Raw genomic sequence first — 23,072 nt, 5'->3', positions numbered from 1 at the left:
ATATATGCAAAAGTATATTTCCTCTCACTAATTCTTTACTGCTTAGGACTAAATCCCATATATTTATCTTACCTATACATTCTATCATTGCCTGCTCTAGAAAGCAGGAATGATCATGAGAAAGAGGAAGTGGAAGAAGATGGCAGCCACAATTTAGTGAGCACTTTTTATATAGTAGGTGGCATGTGTATAACCACGTTTCTTCACCTTGATCAGTCAAGACATCTCTTATAACCCCCATTTTAAAAATTATGAAATTGAAATCCAAAGAATTAAAGGAACTTTCCCAAGACAAAAACAACAAATTCCAGACACTTCAGCAACACCCAAACTCCAATCTCTAGTTCCTCAACTCAGTGAGGCAACTGCTCTCTGCTTGGACTGTTCTCTGCTTGGACTCTACCTTCTTGCACTGCAATTGGAATAGGGCCTCCAGGCAGAAAGTCAAGGAGAATAGAGGCTCATGTCATTCATTTTCCTTCTCTTGTGAATCACAGCCCTTTGCTGCCAGTTACCTAATACCTGAATTACATACTTTGGAAGTAGTTTTGAAGGGGCAATCATTGTTTTGTTTTGTTTTCAGACAAAAGCATAATACTATATATTGGAATCACAAGTCTCAATGTGAGACTCTTATCTTTGCTGTGATGTTTGTGGTTGGGCACTGTCACTAGGGAACGTCATGAGTGAGGATCTTTTTATTCCAAGGTGCATTTTCCATTAGGATGTGTGTATGTGGGTGTAAGTGTGTGCATGTGTGTCTACATGTATATAAAGGAGTTAGCATACTAACTAAACTGTGATATAAATAAGGCATTAATTAAGGATACTGTGAATTAAGTATAGTGAGATGATGTGAACTTTCTTCTGCCTGTAAATTGGTCCATCATCTTATGTCTTGCAATCAATCTGAAATCCATAACATGGTATACCGGACCTAGGATAAGTTTTGATATACTTTTAAGGGGGGAATATATCTTCTACACTATGTATTAGTTTTCTATTCATAACCAATTATCCCAAAAATTAGTGGCTTAAAATAACATTTATTATCTCACAGTTCCTATGGGTCAGGAATTTGAAAGCAACTTAGCTGACTGTTTCTGACTCAAGGTCTCTCATGAAGTTGCAATCAGAACATCAGTCAAGCCGTCTGAAGGCTTGACTAGGGCTGGGGGATCCACTTCCATATTGGCAAAATGCCACCAGTGCACCGCTGACTATTTGGCAGGAAGACTCAGGTCCTCACCACATGTATCTCTTCATACAGCTGCTTGAGTGTCCTCACAATATGGCCACTGACTTCCCTCAATTGGTCCAAGACAGACAGCAAGGAGGAAGCCACATGCCTCCTTATGCCCTTGTCTTGGATATGACACATCACTTCTGCCCCGTTCTGTGAATTAAAAATAAGTCACTAAGTACAATCCACACTCAAAAGGAAGGAAAATTAGGCTCCATTTTTAAAATAAAAAGTGCCAAAGAATTTATAGATACACATTTTTAAACCACTGAAATATCATATTATATTTACCTGAACCAAATAATTTATTTTCCCCTGGATTAACTTGAATCTCCTATACAGATAAGTTATTTGAGCAGGCCTTTTCTTTGTAGCTAAACCATGAGTTTAGCCCATCTGGTAGTTTGTCTATGTCTACATGTCATCTTAACAGTTTTATCCATCCTTGACTAGTTCTTTCCTTCATTTTCTTCTCCCTAAGCATGTATTTTCTAACTATACCTTCTTGAGAACATTTATGAAGTTATCATGGCACAGGGAAGGTGAGCATATTTGTATAAAGTAGTTTCTATGTGGAAGCTAAGAATTAATGTTTACCTTTTAAAATGTAAATTTGAAAAAATTTCTTATTGACCTTCAATTATATTATGCCCTTTCTTCAAAATCCAGAAATTTTTCCCTTCAGGGGCACAGAATCTGGTCCTCTCCTTGGAAATGAGAAAATCAAAGCAATAAACTTGAAGTTATTACATAAATAAATTTCAAACTGTGGGGAAAGGGTAGGGCAAAAGTACTGTTATCAAATTCTATTCACATGTCCCACTTGAAAAAATGCTCTGGAACCCGTAAGGAGCTCTACAGGTTTGTTATGATAATTATTTGTCTTTATTCTCATTCTGTGCAACTTCTCCTGACATTAATATTGAATATGAAATCTCAAGAAATAGAAAGGAAAATCTCTCTCTCTTAATCCATTGAATCCCCCTGAAATGAGGAGAAATCCCACATGATTATCCCAGAGCAGAGTTCATCCAGTTCACTTAACAGAGGCCCCACATTTGAATATTGATAGAGGAGTGTATTTGCATTTGCTTCGTTCTTTTTCATTAAGGTTAATACAACAAACAGTCCCTTCTTGCTTCAGTGTCTGGTTTGCACAGATTTCTGGCCTGAGGCTTTTGTTTTCTCTCAGGGGTCCAAATAAGCATAAAACTAAGAGTACCTTCCTAATTTTCCTATTGCTTCCTCTCTGGGGTTGTGCTAAGGGTGAGGGGGTCACTTAAAATATAAGGACTCACTCCCTGCTGTGCTCAGTCACTTCCCAACCCCCGGTCTATTCCTTTGTTTAAGGAGGAAAAAGAAAGATATCAAATGTCCCAGTCACTTTTACCTTTTCCCAGAAATAGAAGCTAATAAAGGAACCAGAAATTGCACATATATCAAACGCTCTGTTTCTTAGAAGTATCAAGGGCAAATAGAAGTTAAGATTCAATGCTCTTGAATCTCCAGTTCCCATTTACAGTGTGAAACATGAGGCTCAGAGTTGATAAGTGTATTGTTATTAAATGGTAACCGGTAGAGAGTCAGAACTCAAATCTTGGTTTTCAGTTTCTGAATCCTCTGTGTGTTCCAACATGCGCACCACTTCCCCTCTGGGATAAAGAACCCAAAAGAAAAGAAATACTGCTAGTGACAAAGAAAATACCATCAAGTTCCAGATTCTGCTTCTAATGATTGCTCACAGCCATTGTCCTTGGGTGTGAGTTGATCTCTGCTTCAGAATAATCTAGGTAAATTAATGCTCCCTGCTGTCCTCTGCCCATCTGGACCCTCCCAGAGGCTTGCCCTCTGAGCTGCCTCATCAGATACCTTCCCTGTTCCAGGGTGAATGCAAAGGCTGGCCTTCCCTTGGCACATTTATCTTCAACCCCCAGTGAACAAGCAGAGCACACAGTAGACTAACTCATTTATTGCTACTCATTTATTGATGGCCTTTCATAACCGAGTTATTAAGTCATCAATAACTTCAGAGAAATAAATGAACGGATCCAGAACTGGGCCAACAGATATTTAAGATACCCACTGAAAATTTTATCTAGGATCAGCAGAAAAGTCAATGCCGGGTCATCAGTGGCATTTCCCTCACAAAACATGGTCTATGTTTTATTCTAATTAAAACCCGGTCTGTTTCTTTACAAACTAGTAAAATGAATAATATCTCCAGTCTCCCAAGTAAAATAAAGTTTGAAAAAATGGTTACATTTGTTAACATTTTCCCAAAGTACTACCTAATATGTGTTGTTCTTATCAGCTGTCAAAAAAATACCTCTGAAAATTTTGCCAGAAATAAGAGTATAAGATCTTTCACGAGTGCTTGTGAGTTCTGGTATATTCCCCCCAGGAAATAAAAAAGATCGGGAAAGGGGAAAGAAGGGCAGAGAATGTTTCTAAGACCTTGGAAAATCCTTGAAACCCATATCTAGGAGTCTGGAGAAATTCCTAATACAGACGTTAAGTTTCTATAGGGACGTTTTTCACAGCCCTCAGCACTTTACTCAGCTGGTGGGAGCCATGCTTTCCATTATGTTCTGGGGTGTGGGTAACTGCTCTGTCTCAACCTACAGGATCACCCCAGAATCCTGACCTTATCTCCCTGTTCAGATATTTCTTTTCCTTAGTTTGCTCCCCACTTACACCTGGGGGCCCCATCTAGATGAGAGGAATCTTGGCTGCTGAGGGGTCACAAACATGCTTGGAAGCCTCTCTGTGCCTCAGTTTCCCCATCTGTCAAATAGGAATAATAATAGAACATACTTCATCAAATTGTTATAATTATTAGAAAAGTTAATACATGAAAAGCACTTAGAATAGTATTTGGCACATGGTGAGTGTTCAAGAAGTGTCAGCTGTTATTGTTGTCGTTGTCATTAATAAAAAATACAATGTTTTCCATAAGATTAGGACCTTGGAGTCCAGCCAGTCCCAATTTCCTCAATTCATTTTGCAGGCAAGCTAACTGCAGCCCAGTAACTTATCTATCATACAATGTCTGTGCTTTCCAGAGTTTAAAGACTAAGTGAGATAACTCACAGAAAAAAACATCATCTTTGGAGTCCTGCAGTCTTAACTTTCAAATTCCAGCGCTGTCGCTTGCTAGCCTGAGACTTTGGGCTAACTCTCTTCCCTTCTCTGGGCCTCTCTAGGTCCTCATCTGTAAACTAGGTATAACATGACCACCTTGCTAGAGTGTTTCGAAAACTGAAAAGTAATGACTGAAAAAGTTGACGACGGTGACTAGCGTGCTGCCAAGGAATCAACGAGCATTCAGTAGCTGGGGACTGTTGTTCTCAGCGTCATTCAGTGGGGCAGAGAGGGTGCTGGACCCCCAGGCCCCTGACTGCCAGCCAAGCTTACCACCACACAGCCCACAGTTACTTAAAAACAAACAACCAAACCAAACACATGAATTTGCTTACACTACTTTCTCTCCTTTTTCTTCAATAACTATCTTGTCATCGGTAGATGTTATCGGCTATCAAAAATTACCTGTGCCTGCTGATGGATAAGACTTTGTAAGCCCTTTGTTGTTCTTCGAAAAAGAAAAGGAAAAAGGGAGAGAGAAGCAACTCCCCACAGTTGGCCCAAGGTTTTTCTAACTTGCTTGGTTTGGGGTGAGCAGTTTTATTCTACCAGCCGAACCCTAACCAGCTGTGCCTGTTAGAGAGATGGTGACTCAGAAACAACTTGCAGATGTTATAAAATAATAAGAAAACCCTGTGTGTAGCAGTGATCTTGCAAACCTGACACCTTTGTTGGGGTAGAAATGGCAGGAGTCGGTTCAGGGAAGGACAGAAATTGAACTGACACTCAGGTTTCCTTTTTGGACGAATATGATGAATAATTTCTAACTCGAGATAACAAGGCATGGCACTCAGGTCTATCAGAAAACAGATTTTTAAAACTTAATGTCCATGGGGGCGCCTGGGTGGCTCAGTTAGTTAAGCGTCTGCCTTCGGCTCAGGTCATGATCCCAAGGTCCTGGAATTGAGCCCCGCATCAGGCTCCCTGCTCAGCGGGAAGCCTGCTTCTCCCTCTCCCACTCCCCCTGCTTGTGTTCCCTCTCTCGCTGTGTCTCTCTCTCTGTCAAATAAATAAATAAAATCTTAAAAAAAAAAAAAAGAAGTTAAGGGACGGAGAAAAACATGCCATGCTACCCATAATCAAAAGAATGCTAGAGTAGCAATGTTAATTTCAGGACTCCAAAGATGATGTTTTTTTCTGTAAGTTATCTCACTTAGTCTTTAAACTCTGGAAAGCACAGACATGTATGATAGATAAGTTACTGGGCTGCAGTTAGCTTGCCTGCAAAATGAATTGAGGAAATTGGGACTGGCTGGATTCCAAGGTCCTAATCTTATGGAAAACATTGTATTTTTTATTAATGACAATGACAACAATAACAGCTGACACTTCTTGAACACTCACCATGTGCCAAATACTATTCTAAGTGCTTTTCATGTATTAACTTTTCTAATAATTATAACAATTTGATGAAGTATGTTCTATTATTATTCCTATTTGACAGATGGGGAAACTGAGGCACAGAGAGGCTTCCAAGCATGTTTGTGACCCTTCAGCAGCCAAGATTCCTCTCATCTAGATGGAACCATAGACCTGCAGTGAGGGCACAACGATTATAGGCTATTTTGAGCAGATGGGGGTGAAGGGGTGCTCTCCTGAGCTAGAAGGAATGGTCTGGTAGTTAAGATAAAAAACAAGTCAAATGTATTAGATTTGTCCACAGTCAGCAATGGTGATCTTCTTGCTGGTCGTGCCGTTCCAGGACCCAAACCCATCCACACTTCCACAATATTCATGCCCTCTTTCACCTTGCCAAAGACCACATGCCAACCAGCCAACCACTCCGTCTTGGCCGTGCAGATGAGAAATTGGGAACTGTTTGTGTTGGGTCCAGCATTTGTCACGGACAAGATGCCAGGACCCGTGTGCTTCAGGATGAAATCCTCATCATCAACTTTGTCCCCGTAGATGGACTTGCCCCCAGTGCCATTATGCTGTGGGAAGTCACCACCCTGGCACAGAAATCCTAGAATAATCCTGTGGAAGCAGGAACCTTTATAACCAAATCCTTCCTCCGCAGTGCTCAGAGCACGCAAGTTCTCCTCTGTCTTTGACACTTTGTCTGCAAACAGCTCGAAGGAGACAGGGCTCAAAGGCTTGCTGTCCGTAATGGTGTCAAAGAACACAGTGGGGTTGGCCATGGTTGTCAACGCAGGAGGCTCGGGGGCGGTGGTGTCAGCAAGGCCGAATGCTTTCTCTTCTTAAGTCCTTATCTTCCTCCCATTTTGGCCCTTTTGGGGAAAAAAAAAATAGAAAAACACATTCAGTTATTATAGGCTTTCTATAAGGAATATCTATTTCAAAACTCTTAAAAGGAGAAAGATATCAAAAATTAACCATAGCCTTCAGTAGTGATCAAAAAGAAAATGAATGAAAACTAGCTTAACAATTATTAGACTATTATCATCCCTTTAGACTTGACCTTTTGGTAAGTCGTAAATAAATACCATCCAAATTTGACAGAAGTAAACAGCAAAAATCATGCAACAGCGATATGACAGAAATATCACTTTTATTGATGTCAAAAAGTGGCATTTCATAGCTGTTTAATAAAATAGGGATTATGAAGAAAAGTAAATGTTGAATTATGCCACAAGAGTTTCATCCACATGGCAAGATCTATGAGCTAATTTGCTTGGCAGCTGCTTCGCCATTTAAATAAAAATGCCTACAACCTAGAAAGTTTTTTTTAATGTGGTTAAATTTAATTTGGTTTGACATGTATTTTTATAGTGAAAATATGTGAATATATTCTATATTAATGTTGATAGCATATATCAATATTTTGTATTGATTATTTACCTGGTACCTTTTCTTATTGTCTTTCTCCAGGAAGCAAATAACTTGGATAAAAACACAACCAAAACAGAGAGTGCTTGGCTCTTCAGAATGTGGTACAGCTTTGACCACAAGTATCCTTTGATAATGATGATCTTCCAGATCCTGCTGCCTGGCAGAGATTAACTTCAAGCACTTAGTCATTGAGGTGCATGCTCCTGCTCTTCAAGAAACACAGAAAGGTAAAGTGAATTCATGACCAAATTTATCAAAAAAAAAAAAAATTAAAAAGCTGTACAGTCCATACTTAAGTGTTACAAAGAGCTAAAGTGAAATCTCTCAGGGTCAAATGAACTGGGTGTATTCACGGCAATCTAACATTTCCTAAATGCCAGATGATAAAATCTTACAGTCCTGAGGACTGATCTATTTTACTAATTTTACTATTCTTCCCTTTGCAAAGATTTTACTTCTGGTCAAGTTGGCCAAGGTAACTGGACAAAAATCCTTCACCCTTCTCCCAGAAACCCATGTGTGTGCTCTTGTTTCATGCTGTAAAAAAAAAATGGAGTGGGGCTGAGGGCAAAGGGAATGAATGTTCTGAAAAGAAGAATGAGTCTGATCACCGCATTACAAAATAACATTACCTTGTTTTCCAGGCAGATTTGAGTAAGCTCTTCCTACTGAAGGCCAATTTTAAAATTCTACCAATCAGGGTAAACACAGTGGCTCAGATATACCTTGCCATGTGACTGACAGGGCTGAGAAGTCAGGCCTGAAGGCCTCTGCCATTGTGAGGGGCAGTAAACGGTCCATCTCTAATCCCAAGCAAAAGCGCCATGGAAGAAAGGAAAGAACTGCGCTGAAAATTGAATGTGTTGGGTCTTTGTAGTTGGTTTTCCACACTCACAAATCCTCTTCCTTTCAGGGAGAAAATGTCAGTCACTGGGTGATTTTAAAGTGCCTAAGCAGTGATTAAAACCACAACAGATCAGTGGGAGAGGAAGAAGAATTAAGAACAGCGAAAAGAAATTCAATGAATAAGGTGAAGAAGAGATAAAATGGAAAGGGGAGAGGAGACAAGAGAAATACAGGAAATTCACAGTAGGAAGGAAAGGAAGGCAAATTGGAGGAAGGGCTATGTAAGAAAAAAAATTAAGTAAGAATGAAGAGAAGCCAGTTGAAGACTGCAGAGATAAGCCAAAGTAAAACAGGTGAGAATTTAAAGAGCAATTCTGCAGAAGTACAGCATTCCAAGAATTACAAAATGGACATGTGGAAGGTAGAGGGTTTTTGAGGCTACAGCTTTGTTTTTCCACAGCTCCACTCTCAGAGACCTTGCCTTGCTCAGTCTTGAGCCTTTACGGACAGTGTAGGTTTCCACCACCTTAAAAGCACTCCCTCTTGGCCATTAACTACCTCTTGGAGGTTCTGGTGTCACATTAACTACCCATAGCCTTCCTGGTCTCTCTAAGGGAAGCTGGTTCTTAGCAGGTTATGCTGGTTTATGTTCCAGGTTGATTTCTCATCTGGAAACACAGTTTTCCGCTGCCATTGCTTAAAGTATCTAATAACCAAATTTTAGGAAGTTAGAAAAAACTGACTGAAGAGTACACAAAAGGCTGCTTGATTATGAAAGATATACAGTAAGAAACTGTCTTTTTGGGTTCCTGAACCCAATTTTCAAGCTCCCAAGATTGTTACTTGTGTGTCTGACCCACTGGCTACAGACTGGAGGTTCTCATGACTTCCTCTTTGGGTTCAATTCATCTACTAGAGCAGCTCACAGAACTCAGTTTTACTTACTAGATCAATGGTTTATTATAAAAGGGTAAGAGATGCACAGGATAAGGTATGTGGGAAAAGTCACCTGGCTTTCATGCCCTCTCAAAGTGCACCACTCTCCCCAAATTCCATATGTTCACGAACCGGAAAGTTCTCTGAACCTTGTCCTTTTGGGTTGTTATGGAGGCTTCATTATATAGGCATGATTGATTAAGTAATTGACCAGTGGTGATTGAACTCCATCTCTAGCCCCTCTCCCTTCCCAGAGGAGGACAGGAGGGGTGAAATGAAATTTCCAGCCCTCAAATCACAGGTTGGTCCTCCTGGCAAGCAGCCCTTATCCTTAGGTAGGGTCTAAAGGCCACTTCATTAACATAGCAAAGGATACCTCTGTTGCTCTCGTCACTTCCGAAATTCTGAGGTTTTTAGGAGCTCTGTGAAAGACCAAATCTATATGTCTTATTATAAATCATAATAACATAAAATAGTAAATCAGAAATGAGATGAAGGGCGCCTGGGTGGCTCAGTTGGTTAAGCGACTGCCTTCGGCTCGGGTCATGGTCCTGGAGTCCAGGGATCTAGTCCCGCATCGGGCTCCCTGCTCAGCGGGGAGTCTGCTTCTCCCTCTGACCCTCCTCCCTCTCATGCTGTCTCTCATTCTCGCTCTCAAATAAATAAAATCTTTAAAAAAAAAAAAAAAAGAAATGAGATGAAAAATGTTTTTGCTCAAACTCTGACAATGCTGTGAAGAATGCTTTACAAGGAAGAAAGAGAGTAAAAGTGGAAAAAATAACTTGGAGGCCAAAAAGGAAAATGGAAACTCACCCAAATTTTTAGCTTAGAGCAGTGACACTAAATTCAAATGATGTCATAGTTTTTGTCTCACTTTTCACCAGGGGTTTATTTCCATACGATTATGGACAGACTTGCAAAAACATGAAAGCAGATTTACCCAGTCAGTAGTATCTCTTCTCATGGTAATTTGTCCTCCTGTGCATTCATTCTAGAAATTGCAGTGCTACCATCACTGCACAAATATCTTTTCACTTAGACAACAAAGTTTTTATATCCTAGTTACGCTCTGAATTCATACCCAGAGAGTAGCAAACCAACCGTTTCTACTCTGTGACTTCTTGATATATCTGTATTTCCAGAGACAAATTACCCACTTGGCATTTGTGTTCTTCCTGCTGTTCACCTAGAGCCCCGGTGATGTGCCTTTCAAACCTCATAGGTAGGCTGTTCCAGCCACCCTCAGTGTAGGTGATGTAGGAAAGACCATGTTAGGGTTTGAAGCCAAGAGCCAAGAAAAAATTCTTGAGTCTTTGGTGCAAAAAGGTGATTTTTTTTTTAAGATTTTATTTATTTATTTATTTGACAGAGAGAGAGCGAGTGCATGAGCAGGGAGAGGGGCAGAGGCAGAGGGAGAAGCAGACTCCCCGCTGAGCAGGGAGCCTGATGTGGGACTCGATCCCGGGACCCTGGGATCACGACCTGAGCTGAAGGCAGATGCTTAACCAACTGAGCCACCCAGGCACCCGCAGAAAGGTGATTTTATTAAAGCATGGGGACAGGACCCATAGGCAGAAAGAGCTGCAATGGGGTCAGGAGAAGTGGCCCATTATATACTTTCAAGTTGGGAGGGGGTTAGGGATAGCGTAAGTCTCTAAGGAATTTTGGAATCAAGGTTTCCAGGATCTTGAGGGGGCTAGCCATTGTTGGGAAAAGGTCATTTATTACTGTCTAATAAAACCTGAGTCATGAGACCGTTCAGATATATACCGGTGGGCCATATGCTTGGGGGGTTTAGAGATAAAGGAAGTTTCTGAAGGAATTTTTGTAAGTTAAAGTAGATAGACTTACAGGATCCTGTTAAGGGGGGGGGGGGGGGGGGCCTCAGGCTAGGATTGCCTTTTGCCCTTAGCAAAGTATTAACATGGATGCAGCTGAGTTCCTAGAGGAATGTCTCTCTGCCTGTTTCAAGGACTTGGCAATGGGCTGTAGGTAGTAAGGAAATTTAATAATTTTTCTTCTGCCTTTGTTTCCCACACCATAGGGATGATCCCCACCCCAGGGTCAGGTTTCCTGGCCTAGGCCAAAAAGAAATTGTTGCAAAGCTGAAAGAAACTAACTATGCAGTTTGGAGCTGCTCAAGTTTCATTTCAGTAAAATTGCATCATGCAAAAGAGGCATCATAAAGAATTACTGACAAAAGGAAAAGAAGAATAAATAAGCCTTCATGTGCACCTGTATCAGTTAGGATTCTCCAGGGAAATGGAAACAGAACCAATAGGAGTACACACGGGTGCACACTCACGCGCACGGATAGATATGCATACACATACATATGCATCGATTTATTCCAAGGAATTGGCTTTGTGGGCGATGCAAGTGCAGAATCTGTAGGGCAGGCTCTCAGTCTGGAAACTCTCAGGCAGGAGCTGATGCTGCAGTCTTGAGGCAGAATTCTTTCTGCCTCAAAACTGAGGTTTTGCTCCTAAGGTCACCCAACTGACTGGATGAGGCCCACCCACATTACTAGGGTTATCTCCTTAAAGTCAACTGATTGGTGACTAAGATGGTGCACACCTACTGAATAATTGGGTAGACTAGCCAACAATTAGGTAAACACATAAAACCAAGCATCACGGTACTCAGTGTATGCCCAAAATTGAGACCCTAGAAAGACCCTCTCAATTCACCATTGGTATCAATAAAACAAGCCACTGTTGCTTGGATAGTTTTGTTCTCTTTTTTACTTTTTCATCGCATAATTAAGACACATACACATTTCCATAACTTTTTCCCCGAAACCACAGGGGAATAAAAATAATAAAAAATAACATTCAATGAGTAATAGCCCAAGTACTGTGTTGAGTGCTTTACATTTATAATTTCATTTTACCTCCACAGCTCTGTGGGACGTTGGGAGGGGCTAATGAGTGTGTATGATGCAACCCAGGTGCATTGCTGATTGTGTTGGCCTTTGCTGAAACAACCGGGGCTCCGTTGTTCAAGAGCCTTGTTGGAAGCCTATGGTGCCAAAACTGAGGGTTAATTAAGATTTCATTGTGATTCAACATGGGCAGCAATTCTGAGTCGTGCAGTGCCAAGGAGCAATTGGAAAGGGGAGAGGAGCAGGGAAACTGTGTTACTGACCACCGATGCTTTGCCAGCAAGTACATCATTTCACTTAGTCTTCCTAACCACCCTTTTTGTTCTATTTCATTTTACAACCACCCACTTTGAGGTGGAAGAAACAAAGTCTCAGAGAACTTAAAGAACTTTCTTAAGGTTCCATAGGTAGTGTCAGTTCCATGATTCAAGCCCAGATCTCTCAATGTAAAGTCCATAAATATACTTAAATGAACTCTATATCCATTATATCCCTCACTTTACATGTAAAACCCCATCTCAATATGTTCATAAAGTCACTACTAAAGCAATGACTATTATGACTGCTTACATTATGTAGTACAGAGCTCACATCTCAGACACCTGTTGAAGATACATGGGATGATAAAATCAGGAGTCCTGTTTGGTCACCCTAAGAACACAGCCATAAAGGAGTCCCCAGGTTTCTGAGTCAGGTCCCCAGATTTTCAAATATGCCAAAGACTCCAAGAATGGTTTAGGTTCATAGAGATGGATGCACCTCAGCCAAGCTCAAAGGAGATACAAGTATCAACCAGACACCAAATTCCTAAATCATGGAATATCCTTTCCCCACCATGAGAAGGTCCAAGTCACAATCTGGCCTCTCATGGCCCTCTGTATACATCTTCTACTCTCACTCCCTGGCTCATCTGCTCCAGCCACCCTGGCCTTCCTGAGGTACATCAAGCCCATCCCTACTTCCAGGCCTTTGCACTGACTCTTCCTTCTGCTGGGGATGCTGTTCCCTCAGACATTCGCTTGCCTCCCTCTTTCACCTCTTTCACTCAAATTACCAATGAGGCCTTCCTGGCTCCATATGTAAATTAGCAGTCCCAACAAGAGCGCTCCTTCAGCCCTCATTTGCTTCATTTTTCACCTTAATGCCTATCACCATCTGACACAGTATGTAGTTTATTTATTGGTTTTAATAGTCTCCTCCAACCAGGATATGTGCTTTCTTAGAACACGGGGATGTGGATCTGTTCTCATTCACTGGTGTGTCCTCAGAGCACAGAACAGTGCCTGGCACATAGTGAACACTCTGTAAATATTTTTTGAACGAATGAATGGATAGATGAATAAATGAAGCAAGCCAGCAAGCAATATTTTCTATTCAGGGCACCTTCATTCTAGACATTGATGTAACAGGAAAATTCAAATGATTGTTTGAAGGGTGGCTAGGTGAGTTTGAAAGCAGAGCAGGACAGAGTGGATAATTTTACTGTTTTCACCCAGACTGCCATTTGGCACCCAAAGAACATCCACACCCCCAAGGCTCTATCCCTCTCTCTAGGCAGGGACGGCCACCCCAGCACACTTGCATCTCTGTCTCTCCACTGACCTCCTTCCTATGGTTGGTTCATCCTTCCTTAGGTTTAATCAGTACACCTGATCTGTTCTAGGCAAGCCTGGATCAGGCTTAGAACCATTCTCTGTCTGGGTGACTTTGAATACATCTTATCTCCCCAATTGTGTCTTGATTTTATTAGTATACAGGGCTCAAATTTTTAGAGCCACCTATCATCCTCACTAACGACCTCTTATAATGAGAAGGTTAGAAGCAGAGATTGATAGCCCCTTATTCATATTTTTAAGACATCAGATAAAATGGTTTGCTTAGGTCCACAGTGTTACAGCATGGACATCTTAGGTGGCCTGATTCATAGGTGACGAATGATCCTGCTCAGCTGTCTGCCTCTATCACTTCTCATCTTTCTCCTTAAGAGATGTGTATATATTATTCCTTAAGCATGTGTATATATTAGTCTTACAAATGTGAATGACACGGGGTAAGAATGACCTTTTCCAAAATAAAAAGGGCAGCCAAAATCATTTTTAGCACTTCCTGTATACCGACATCAACTGAAAATAAGAAGCTATTATGTGGCTGCCAACATTTTACATAAGTGTAAGAAGGCGCAAAGATAACAATGGATTGGCAGGTTGACACAGTCACATTACATAAAGCCACGTGGATGGAGACTTCCTTCCCATCACTGGTTTGGAATGAAGGGTGCACTGAGGTATTACCAGCAAAATGAAAGGCCCATGACAGATGTGTGGATGCTGCAGCTCTGGAGTCTTCCATTAAAGAGTCTGGCGAGGAAAGTGGCAGATACCAGACCCCCTTCTCTGCTGAAGTGTGACAGGCTGGGGCTGCATTCCAGGAAAGTAAACACGAACATGGGGACCATTCAGAATGACACTTGGAACCAAGTATTTAATGGATTTAAATGGAATGGCATCATAGTCCTTAAAAAAAAACAAAAAGGAAGAGAAAAAACCTTCGCCTCCTAAAACTTGGCAGAATTCATTATATCCCACACAGTCAAACTTATTTTAAATCATAGGTACGAATATTGTGAGAAGCAATTTCCATTTTAAATGATAATCACTGCATTGCAGTTTTACTTATTCTGACTAGCAGAAGCACCCATGAATTATTTATTGGGGTAGGACTGTGGCCTTGTGAATGACTTGAGTTTACTTCACAAAAAAACTCTCAGAGGAAAACAGACCATTAGCTCTATGATCCTCATTTTATAAATGAGGCAACAGAGCCCAAAGGAGGGAAAAGGCACATCCAAGGTTGCTGATGGACTTGGAGCCCGCATTCCTAATCAAAAAGAGCAGACCTTGTCCACCTAAAGAACCCAAGGATCCTGGTTCTGGTGGTTCATCTGCTGAGTTTTGGTAGCATCACTATATGTGCGATGTTGTTGTAAGTGTGTGCCTGGCCTACAATAGATAGTTTTATATGAGAGCTTCTGTGGTGGCTCATCAAAAGCTTCACTAGTTTGGAGGCAGGGTGTGTTTCACTTTCAGGAGCAAGAAGGAGGGCTAGCAGAGGGTGTAAGTAAGATATCCTTCAGTCAGTTTTATTGAGTGCCTACTATGTGCCAGTGCCCAGGTGCCTATGTGCTAGGTTCTGAGGGCCCAGCCGCAAATAGGGTAGGTATCGTTGACGCTCATGAAGTCTTGCTTATTTGCCTCATTAAAATGAGCCATGACCCCCAAACCCCTTCAAAGGGCAGGTGGTCCTTAGTGTAGGAAGGAGAGACACTGGCATCACCAGAGTTTAACTGGTTGGGGGGAGGGACAGGAGTGGGGAGGGTAGGGGGAGAGACTCTCTAGGGAAACCATAAATTAAAATCATTTATAACCCTCACTTTGCAAAATGTAACCAGGTAACTCCCCAAGTGGTTTCAGAAAGCCGATTTCAAAATATTGGAAATATAAGCAATCAGCTTTCTGAAGACTCTCTTTGCATGATAACTTCCCCCTGAGAAGCTGGCTGGGGGGAAGAGCTAAGCTCACACGGGGCAGCAATGCAGCTAACACTCCCATCCAGGTAGATCATCCATTGGGCATTCAGCTTGGCTTTTGGTCATCCTTGTCTTCATAGGTGCTGGTGTAGAAAGATCTCGTAGATAGCCCCTGACATAGCACCTAAGTGAAAAGAAATTAAAATTCACTAAAAGAAAACACTAGCTTCCTGGATCCTTGTGTTCTCCACAACTTGTTGATGAAACCAATGTAGGGGAATGTTAAGGGTACCTGAAAACATGGGCTGTCTTTTGTTCAGGTCATAACTTGGGTCTTCCATGATTTCTTTTTCCATGTAATGGGAATAATAAAAACTATCTTGTCTTTTGGCTAAATCTATGAGAAAAGTTGGTGAGTTATTAAAACAGTTTTTTACTAATGGCAACTTTTTCATTTACCTCTCAGAGCCAAAACACAATTAAGACAGTTAAATAGTACAGTTTTCTCAAGACTCTATAACCTAAATACACTGCAGTATTCCATAACTGGACTAAAACTCTTTTGGAGGCCTGAGAAGTGACTACAAGTATGACTTGGTGAATTGTTGCCCAAAAATATTGGATCCCCCACTGTGAATATGTAAAGTTGTGGATCCTGAGATGATAACTGGGTTTTCTTACAATAATCTTAGGATTCTACAAGAGTTGTGACATCCCTAATTTGTTTTGCCTTTTCTTCTGTAAAAGTTTTAATAATATTCCTATTAAGTGAGAATGTTTTTTCATCTTTATTTTAAGCAAATGATATGAAAATCTGGATTTATTCAAACAAGAAATCAGAAGGTGACTCCTCTTCTAGAACGGATTCATAAAATACATTCCTTTAAATCCAATTTTTTTAAAAAAATCTATTGAGCACTTTCTCACTGCAAAGTACGATATTAGATTCTCCTCCCATGGTCATCACATGTTTATCAAGAGCCTACCATGAGCCAGGTAGTGTTCTGGCATGAAGGATACAGCCGTTGACAAATTCTCACAAAACTTACATTCTACTCTGGGTCCATTTTTAAATTTTTCATTTACAGATGTCTTTTCAGGAACATGACTGTGATATAAAGAAAGATACACTTAGACATTCCACTACTAGTTTTTATCAAATTGAGGAAAGTCTGGCTCACAAGTCAGAATGTACTGATTTGCCACTTACTAGCTGTGTGATTTGGGGAAAGTTATTCACCGTCTCTGTGCCTCAGTCTCTGAACTGCAAAATGGGAATAACAGAAGTCCCCACCTCGTGGGTCTGTTTTGGGAATTAAATGAGCTAACACAAAGCATTTAGAAAAGAGCTCAAAAATGTTAGCTTCATTATGTTATCATTACTACCCCTTGATGTCTACATCTCTTAAATGGAGACATCATGTAATCTATTTAGTATTCATTGTCATTTATTATCTCTGAGTGACCAAAATCTCTATTATTTTGTATGCTTAAAATAATTCGTAGTTGCAACAGCCATATTTTAATACAATAAGAATATCTTCAGTCTCCACATAAACGAAAGTTTCCACGTAGGCTATAAATCATACATAATTCTCATTTGATCTTGAGTCAATGGATATAGCTGGATGCTAGGCAGTTTCTTTGTGTCCTCCGTTCTGCACATGTGATTGTTTCATTTATGATTTTTCTAAGTTATAGTCAGTCCATCATCCCATAGTTATTTTTCTGGAAATTACACCACAGATAACAATTTTGACTTGATAGAGAAGTGCAGGCAATTTTTCTGTTCCACAATGAAAGCAATACAAGCCTTTGATGATAATTATTCCTCTTGTACCTTCTCGTGATAAAGGAAATCCTTCAATTGCACCTTTCAGGTGAAGCTGTGGTGTTTTGTCATTAGCAGTAAGATGTTATATTTGAAGATTTCTAGGTCAGCATTGAATCATTTTATTTGAAAAAAATGAAGAAGGAAAAAATGTGAAGACTGACAAAAATATATGCATTACCTTAACATTGCCAGTTTTGAATTTAGCTTTAATATTTCTTCCCTATGAGAAAAAGAGTATTTTGCTTAAATTTTCTTCCACAGTTACTTGGTCACTCCTCAACTGTAGGAACCAAGGTGTTTACAGGCTGCCAACAAATTCATGAGCTACCAGAGACATATTATTAGCATGAGCCATTTCTACCGGCCCCACATATTATCACCTGACAAGGAGACGGAGACTGGTCTATCCCGGGACCACACCATTCAGCCCTTGTCTGCATGAGAAGCTGTGGTTGACACAACACAAAGCGTGTGGGCAGACATGGCCCTGCCTAATTAAAAGTTCACTTCACCAGGTGGATGGTGATGACAGATTCTCAATGTCTGTCAAACCAACTCATAAGTAAAAGTGGGCAAACAGAGGAGTATGCTGGTGGTTCATGGAGGAAGAGATTGTTGGTGAAATAAGTACTGTTCTTTTATCATGTGGCAAAGAGTCCGTGGAGGAATTGGGAGTTCCTAACATGAAAGTAAACAACGGGAAGGGAGGAGAGCATTCTGAGCAGAGGGAATACCATGGAGATCCCATGACAAGTGTGGCATGAATAGCTGAAAGAAGCCTGAAGGAGTCTGCCTACAAGACACAGAGTTGGAAGAAAGACGAGAAAGGAGGCGGTCTCCAGAGAACAGTGCAGTCAGCCTTTGAAGCCAAGGATGACACTCTTATTCCCCACCCCTAGTATTATCAAAATTCTCTCTTACTGGTATGAATTTCATATTTTTGTTCGGTAACTCAGGTAGCTAAAGGTAGAGCAATGTATCATAGGCTGAAGGGCCTCTAAAGTTTCCTTTCTGTCACCAATCTGATTCATCTGTGTGACCGTCATTTATGAAGTACCTGCACGTTTAATGCTTCCAGAATTGGATTTAGTTTTAATATTTATTCCCCTGGGGGGAAAAATAAATATTTTGTGTAAATACTCTTCACTTGTTTTAACCGAATTTAGTTTTAATCCTTCTTCCCTAAGAAAAAAATATAACTATGTCTTCAAGCTTCTTTTGAAGTCACAAAATAAGAGACGGTAAGATAACTAAGAAATGCTGGTTGTCCTCAAGATGCCAGCATCCTAATGAGGTGGAGACGGCGACGTCATGAGCAAGGTGTTATAGAAGCCAGAGGCTGATGTAGCCAACTAACCAGCTGTGGAGAATCAGGGAAGCCACACAGAAGTAACTTTGGAACTGGGTGGGAAAAAAGTAAGTCTCTATAAGGAGCAGGGCTGAGGATGTGAGGCACTTCCCGGCAATGGAAACAGCTCAGGCAAAGGCACACACAGGGCGTGAGGTGTTAGGAAAATGGTGAGAGTGTCGGTGTGACTGGATCAGTGGGAAGTGAAACAGGAGCGTTATCGTGTGGAGAGATTGGGCAGAACCACATGGGTCACAGTCAAGAAAATGGATTGTATCTTACTGACTGCAAGAAAGCAATGCACACCTTAAGCCCGGAGTCCCACAGTCCAATCTGCTACAATGAAGAGAGCTCGTGGCCTCGTGGAAAGTGGTGTGATGGGGAGAGCGAAAACCTTAAAATGATTCTGGATAGTTGCTTCCAAAGACACCCACCAGTTTCCCATGTCGATAAAAATGAGGACAGCAGTGTTTTCATTCTTCTCTGAAAGATACTTTGCAACACTCATTACATGTTTCAAAATATAAATGCAGTAAAATATGAATGTATCGTTTCAGTACCAGATTGGTTCTTAAATTTCACTAACGAAAATGATCCAGTGGTGTAATCGTTAAGGTCTACCAAAATGTTTTCTAGTTTATTTTTTTTTAACTACTAACATGCTACTTATTTGTACTTAAGGGGAAATAATAAACTGATTTCCTCTAACAAAGACAAAAAACAAACAATCAAACAAGACTTAAATATGAGAAAGAGAAGTAGGGTAGGCAAAAAAAAAAAAAAAAAAAGAAGTCCTTTTGGAACACAAACTTTGATTCTCATATTTGGGGTACAATGCTGAGTAGCTGGCAGCCAGCAAAAAACCTGGTCAGGGGATTCTGCCCTTGAGCAGCCAGTGGCTCATCAAAAGAACCATTTCAGGTGTTTGTTTATTCTCCAGAAGACCCAAGGGGTTTAACTTGGACACTTACGAAACAGGCAGTCTCTGCATTCTGCATTATGTCCCTCAGTGTATCCTTTGTCAGCACTTCCAGCCCAGTTTAGGCCGGGTCTGCACAATTTCCTTATTCAAATTGTTCACTGGTCATCAAAAAGGTAAATTAAAGAAGCCAAGGCAATCCGGATTTTAAATGAAATTGCAAGAAAAAAAAAAAATACACCTCCCCTGCAGTAGGCACAGGAAGTTATGATCGGGCTTGCTTTCCCACATGAAGACCGCCTTTTCTCCACGGTTAGCAGTTGGGCCACCTTGTCTTTCTTCAAGATGTGCCTGTGCTGGGTACTGTTAAGGTGACCAGCTTTTTCCTGTTTTCCCGTTTTGGCACTGAAAGTCCTGCCTCCTGGGAAGCCCCTGAGAAACCCCTCAGTCCCAGGCACAGTGGGACAGTTGGTCACCCCAGTACTTCGCCCCTGGATTGCAAGAATTAACTCCACACTGCAATGGTAATAAGATCCAGGAATGCTGCTCCTTGAAGAGGTTGCTGGAAGCATTTTGCATTTTCTATCAAATTCTTGCAGTAATTTTTTTTAAAGATTTTATTTATTTATTTATTTGAGAGAGAGAGAGAGAGTGAATGAGAGAGAGCACAAGCGGGGTGGGAGAGGCAGAGGGACAAGCAGACTGCCCACTGAGCAGGGAGCCTGATGCGCGGCTCAATCCAAGGAACTTGAGATCATGACCTGAGCCAAAGGTAGGCGCTTAACCTACTGAGCCATCCAGGTGCCCCTCAGTAATTTCTTTTTATTGTGGTAAAATATACAATACACAGAATGTACCATTTACCATTTTTTATTTATTTATAATTAAATAAATAATTTTTTATTTTTTATTATTTATTATTTCTAAATTTTTTATTGAAGTATAATTAACATACCATGTTAAATTAGTTTCAAGTGTATAATATAATGAATCAACATTCTATACACTACTCAGTGCTCATCACACATGTACTCTTGATCCCCTTTATCTATGTCACCCATCCCCTCACCCACCTCCCCTTTGGCAACACACCAGTTTGTTCTCTGTATTTAAGAGTCTGTTTTTTTGTTTGCCTCTAAATGTTTCCTAGTTTAAAAAACCAACTTACTCTTTCAGTTCAGCTCCTCATATTTCAGTTACCAATCCATGGTCAGAAATGGGAGAATTTCTGACAGAGGTTTTAACTAATCTAACAGAAATGTTGAATTCAAGTGCACCTTCAAAGAAAAGGCCGCTTTTTATTCCTAAACTAATGTACTAGAATGCCACCAGCCCTCAGCCCACACTCAGCTTTTTGGGATAGCCACTTGCCAGTGGTTGCTGATGCTATGGGCTTTTAAATGTAGGGGAAGAAGCATAGGAAAGCTAACCTTTTTCCGAAGGAAACAGACACATCCTCAAACTATTGCTTTTCACATCCCTTGAAACCATTTCCGTGGAACTTCTTGAAATCCACCAGTGTTGGATTTCACTGACCTGTTCCCTATAAACATGGCCACAGCTGATTTCCAGCTTGTATATACAGGCTAAGCAACTCTAACTCTAATCTTTTATTATGTGGTTAATGGCTGGAACAGGAAAGACCGTAACTGCTTCTCCCTTTCCTCACTACTCCTTCCCAGCAATGGAAAACACCTCTTCCCACATCCTGCACTAGTGCCTAGTGCTTGGATTGCAGGTGCCAAAACCTTTGCCTTTCTGTCCCCTGCTTCATGTAGATACAGCTCATACTTGGAGCTCCCGAAAGCAGTGTGCCAGCATCAGTCAGAAGTGACTGACCTGGGCTGGCTACATGCAGTGAAGACTCAGGGTGCTGAAGGAAGAGAGGACCACACTCAGAAAGCAGGTACCCCACAGCTGAACAGCTCCAGCAGCACAAGCTCAGAAGCCTGGACTTTAACTTGACCATTTTTTTTTCTGTTTTGGGGTTTTTTGTTTTTTGTTTTTAATTCTTAGTTTGAAGTCCTCAGGCCTTCTCTGAACTAAAATGTTCAGAAGATGAACATTATGATAATTGGTAATTGTACAAGCACTTTGCAAACATCAAGTGCTTCATAAAGTTGAAATGATACTAAATTCAGTGACAGGTTTATAAGCCTGAAGGCCCTCAGACTCACTCTGCAGATATAAACAAAGAATTTTATTACATTTTTATTATTTTAAAATTCTAGCTGATTTCCTGAGATATTCAAGATTATGATGAGCATATAAGTCTCCTCTCAGTCTACAGATATGCCTTGAGAAATCTTCCTCCTTAGATATCTGGCACCTACAAATCCCATTCCTTTGAAGATGACCCATTGTGAAATGGATATACCCCATGCCTCCAGCAATTAGCCCATGAAGAATCCCTATCCCTTAAATTCCTAGAAACATAAAATCTTCCAAACTCAATCAGGAAGAAATAGAAAAAACTTCAACAGAATGATTACTAGTAACAAAAGTGAATCAGCAATCAAAAAACTCCCAACAAACAAAAGTCCAGGACCAATGGCTTCATGGGTGAATTCTACTAAACATTTAAAGAAGAATCGATACCCATTTTTCTCAAACTATTCCAAAAAATAGAAGAGAAAGGAAAGCTTCCAAGTTCATTCTATGGGACTAGCATTACCCTGATACCAAAACCAGATAAAGTCACCACAAAAAAAAAAAAAAAAAAAGAACTACAGGCCAATATCCCTGATGAACATAGATGCAAAAATCCTCACCAAATATTAGCAAATCAAATCCAACAATACATTAAAAGAATTATTTGCCACAATTAAGTGGGATTTATTGTAGGGATGTAAGGGTGATTCAATATTTGCAAATCAATCAATGTGATACCATCACATTAACAAGAGGAAGGATAAAAACCATATGATCTTCTCAATAGATGCAGAAAAAGCATTTGACAATATACAGCATCTACCTATTCACGGTAAAAACTCTCAAGAAAGTGGGTTTAGAAGAAACATACCTCAAATAATAAATGCCATGTATGAAAACCCCACAGCTAACATCATACTCAATGGTGAAAAACTGAAGGCATTTCCTCTAACATCAGGAACAAAGCAAGGATGTCCACTCTTACCACCTTTATTCAACATAGTACTGGAAGTCCTAGCTGCAGCAACCAGACAAGAACAGAAATAAAAGACATCCAAATTGGTCAGAAGAAGTAAAACTGTCACTATTTGCAGATGACATGATACTGTATATAGAAAACTCTAAGGACTGCACTGAAAAACTATTAGAACTAATGAAGAATTCAGTAAAGTTGTAGGATACAAAATTAATATAGGAAATCTGTTGTGTTTGCACACACTAATAATGAAGTAACAGAAAGAGAAATTAAGAAAACAGTTTCATTTACAACTGCACCAAAAAGAATAAAATATCTAGAAATAAATTTAATCAAGGAGGTGAAATACCTATACTCTGAAAACTTTAAGACAATGATGATAGAAATTGAAGATGACACAAATGAAAAGGTACACCATGCTCATGGATCAGAGGAATTAATATTGTTAAAATGTCCATATTACCCAAAGTAATCT

The 23,072-nt window shown here is 40.4% G+C and overlaps 1 protein-coding gene and 1 pseudogene across 4 annotated transcripts in view; one reads left to right on the top strand and one right to left on the bottom strand.

Moving 5' to 3' along the window:
- Positions 1 to 23,072, top strand: part of SLC9A9 (solute carrier family 9 member A9) — a 685,847-nt gene that overhangs the window by 574,921 nt on the left and 87,854 nt on the right. For all 4 annotated transcript variants that reach the window (XM_034996352.1, XM_034996353.1, XM_034996348.1 and 1 more), the window contains one exon: positions 7,217 to 7,296. In XM_034996352.1, the coding sequence (XP_034852243.1) occupies positions 7,217 to 7,296 (80 nt within the window). The remainder of the gene's footprint in view (positions 1 to 7,216; positions 7,297 to 23,072) is intronic.
- Positions 6,032 to 6,525, bottom strand: LOC118004835 (annotated as a pseudogene).

Source organism: Mirounga leonina, unplaced genomic scaffold (assembly GCF_011800145.1).
Source record: "Mirounga leonina isolate KUSES-001 unplaced genomic scaffold, KU_Mleo_1.0 Mir_115, whole genome shotgun sequence".
In the NCBI taxonomy this organism is placed as follows: Eukaryota; Metazoa; Chordata; class Mammalia; order Carnivora; family Phocidae; genus Mirounga; species Mirounga leonina.
This window is presented reverse-complemented; position numbering and strand designations above follow the sequence as displayed.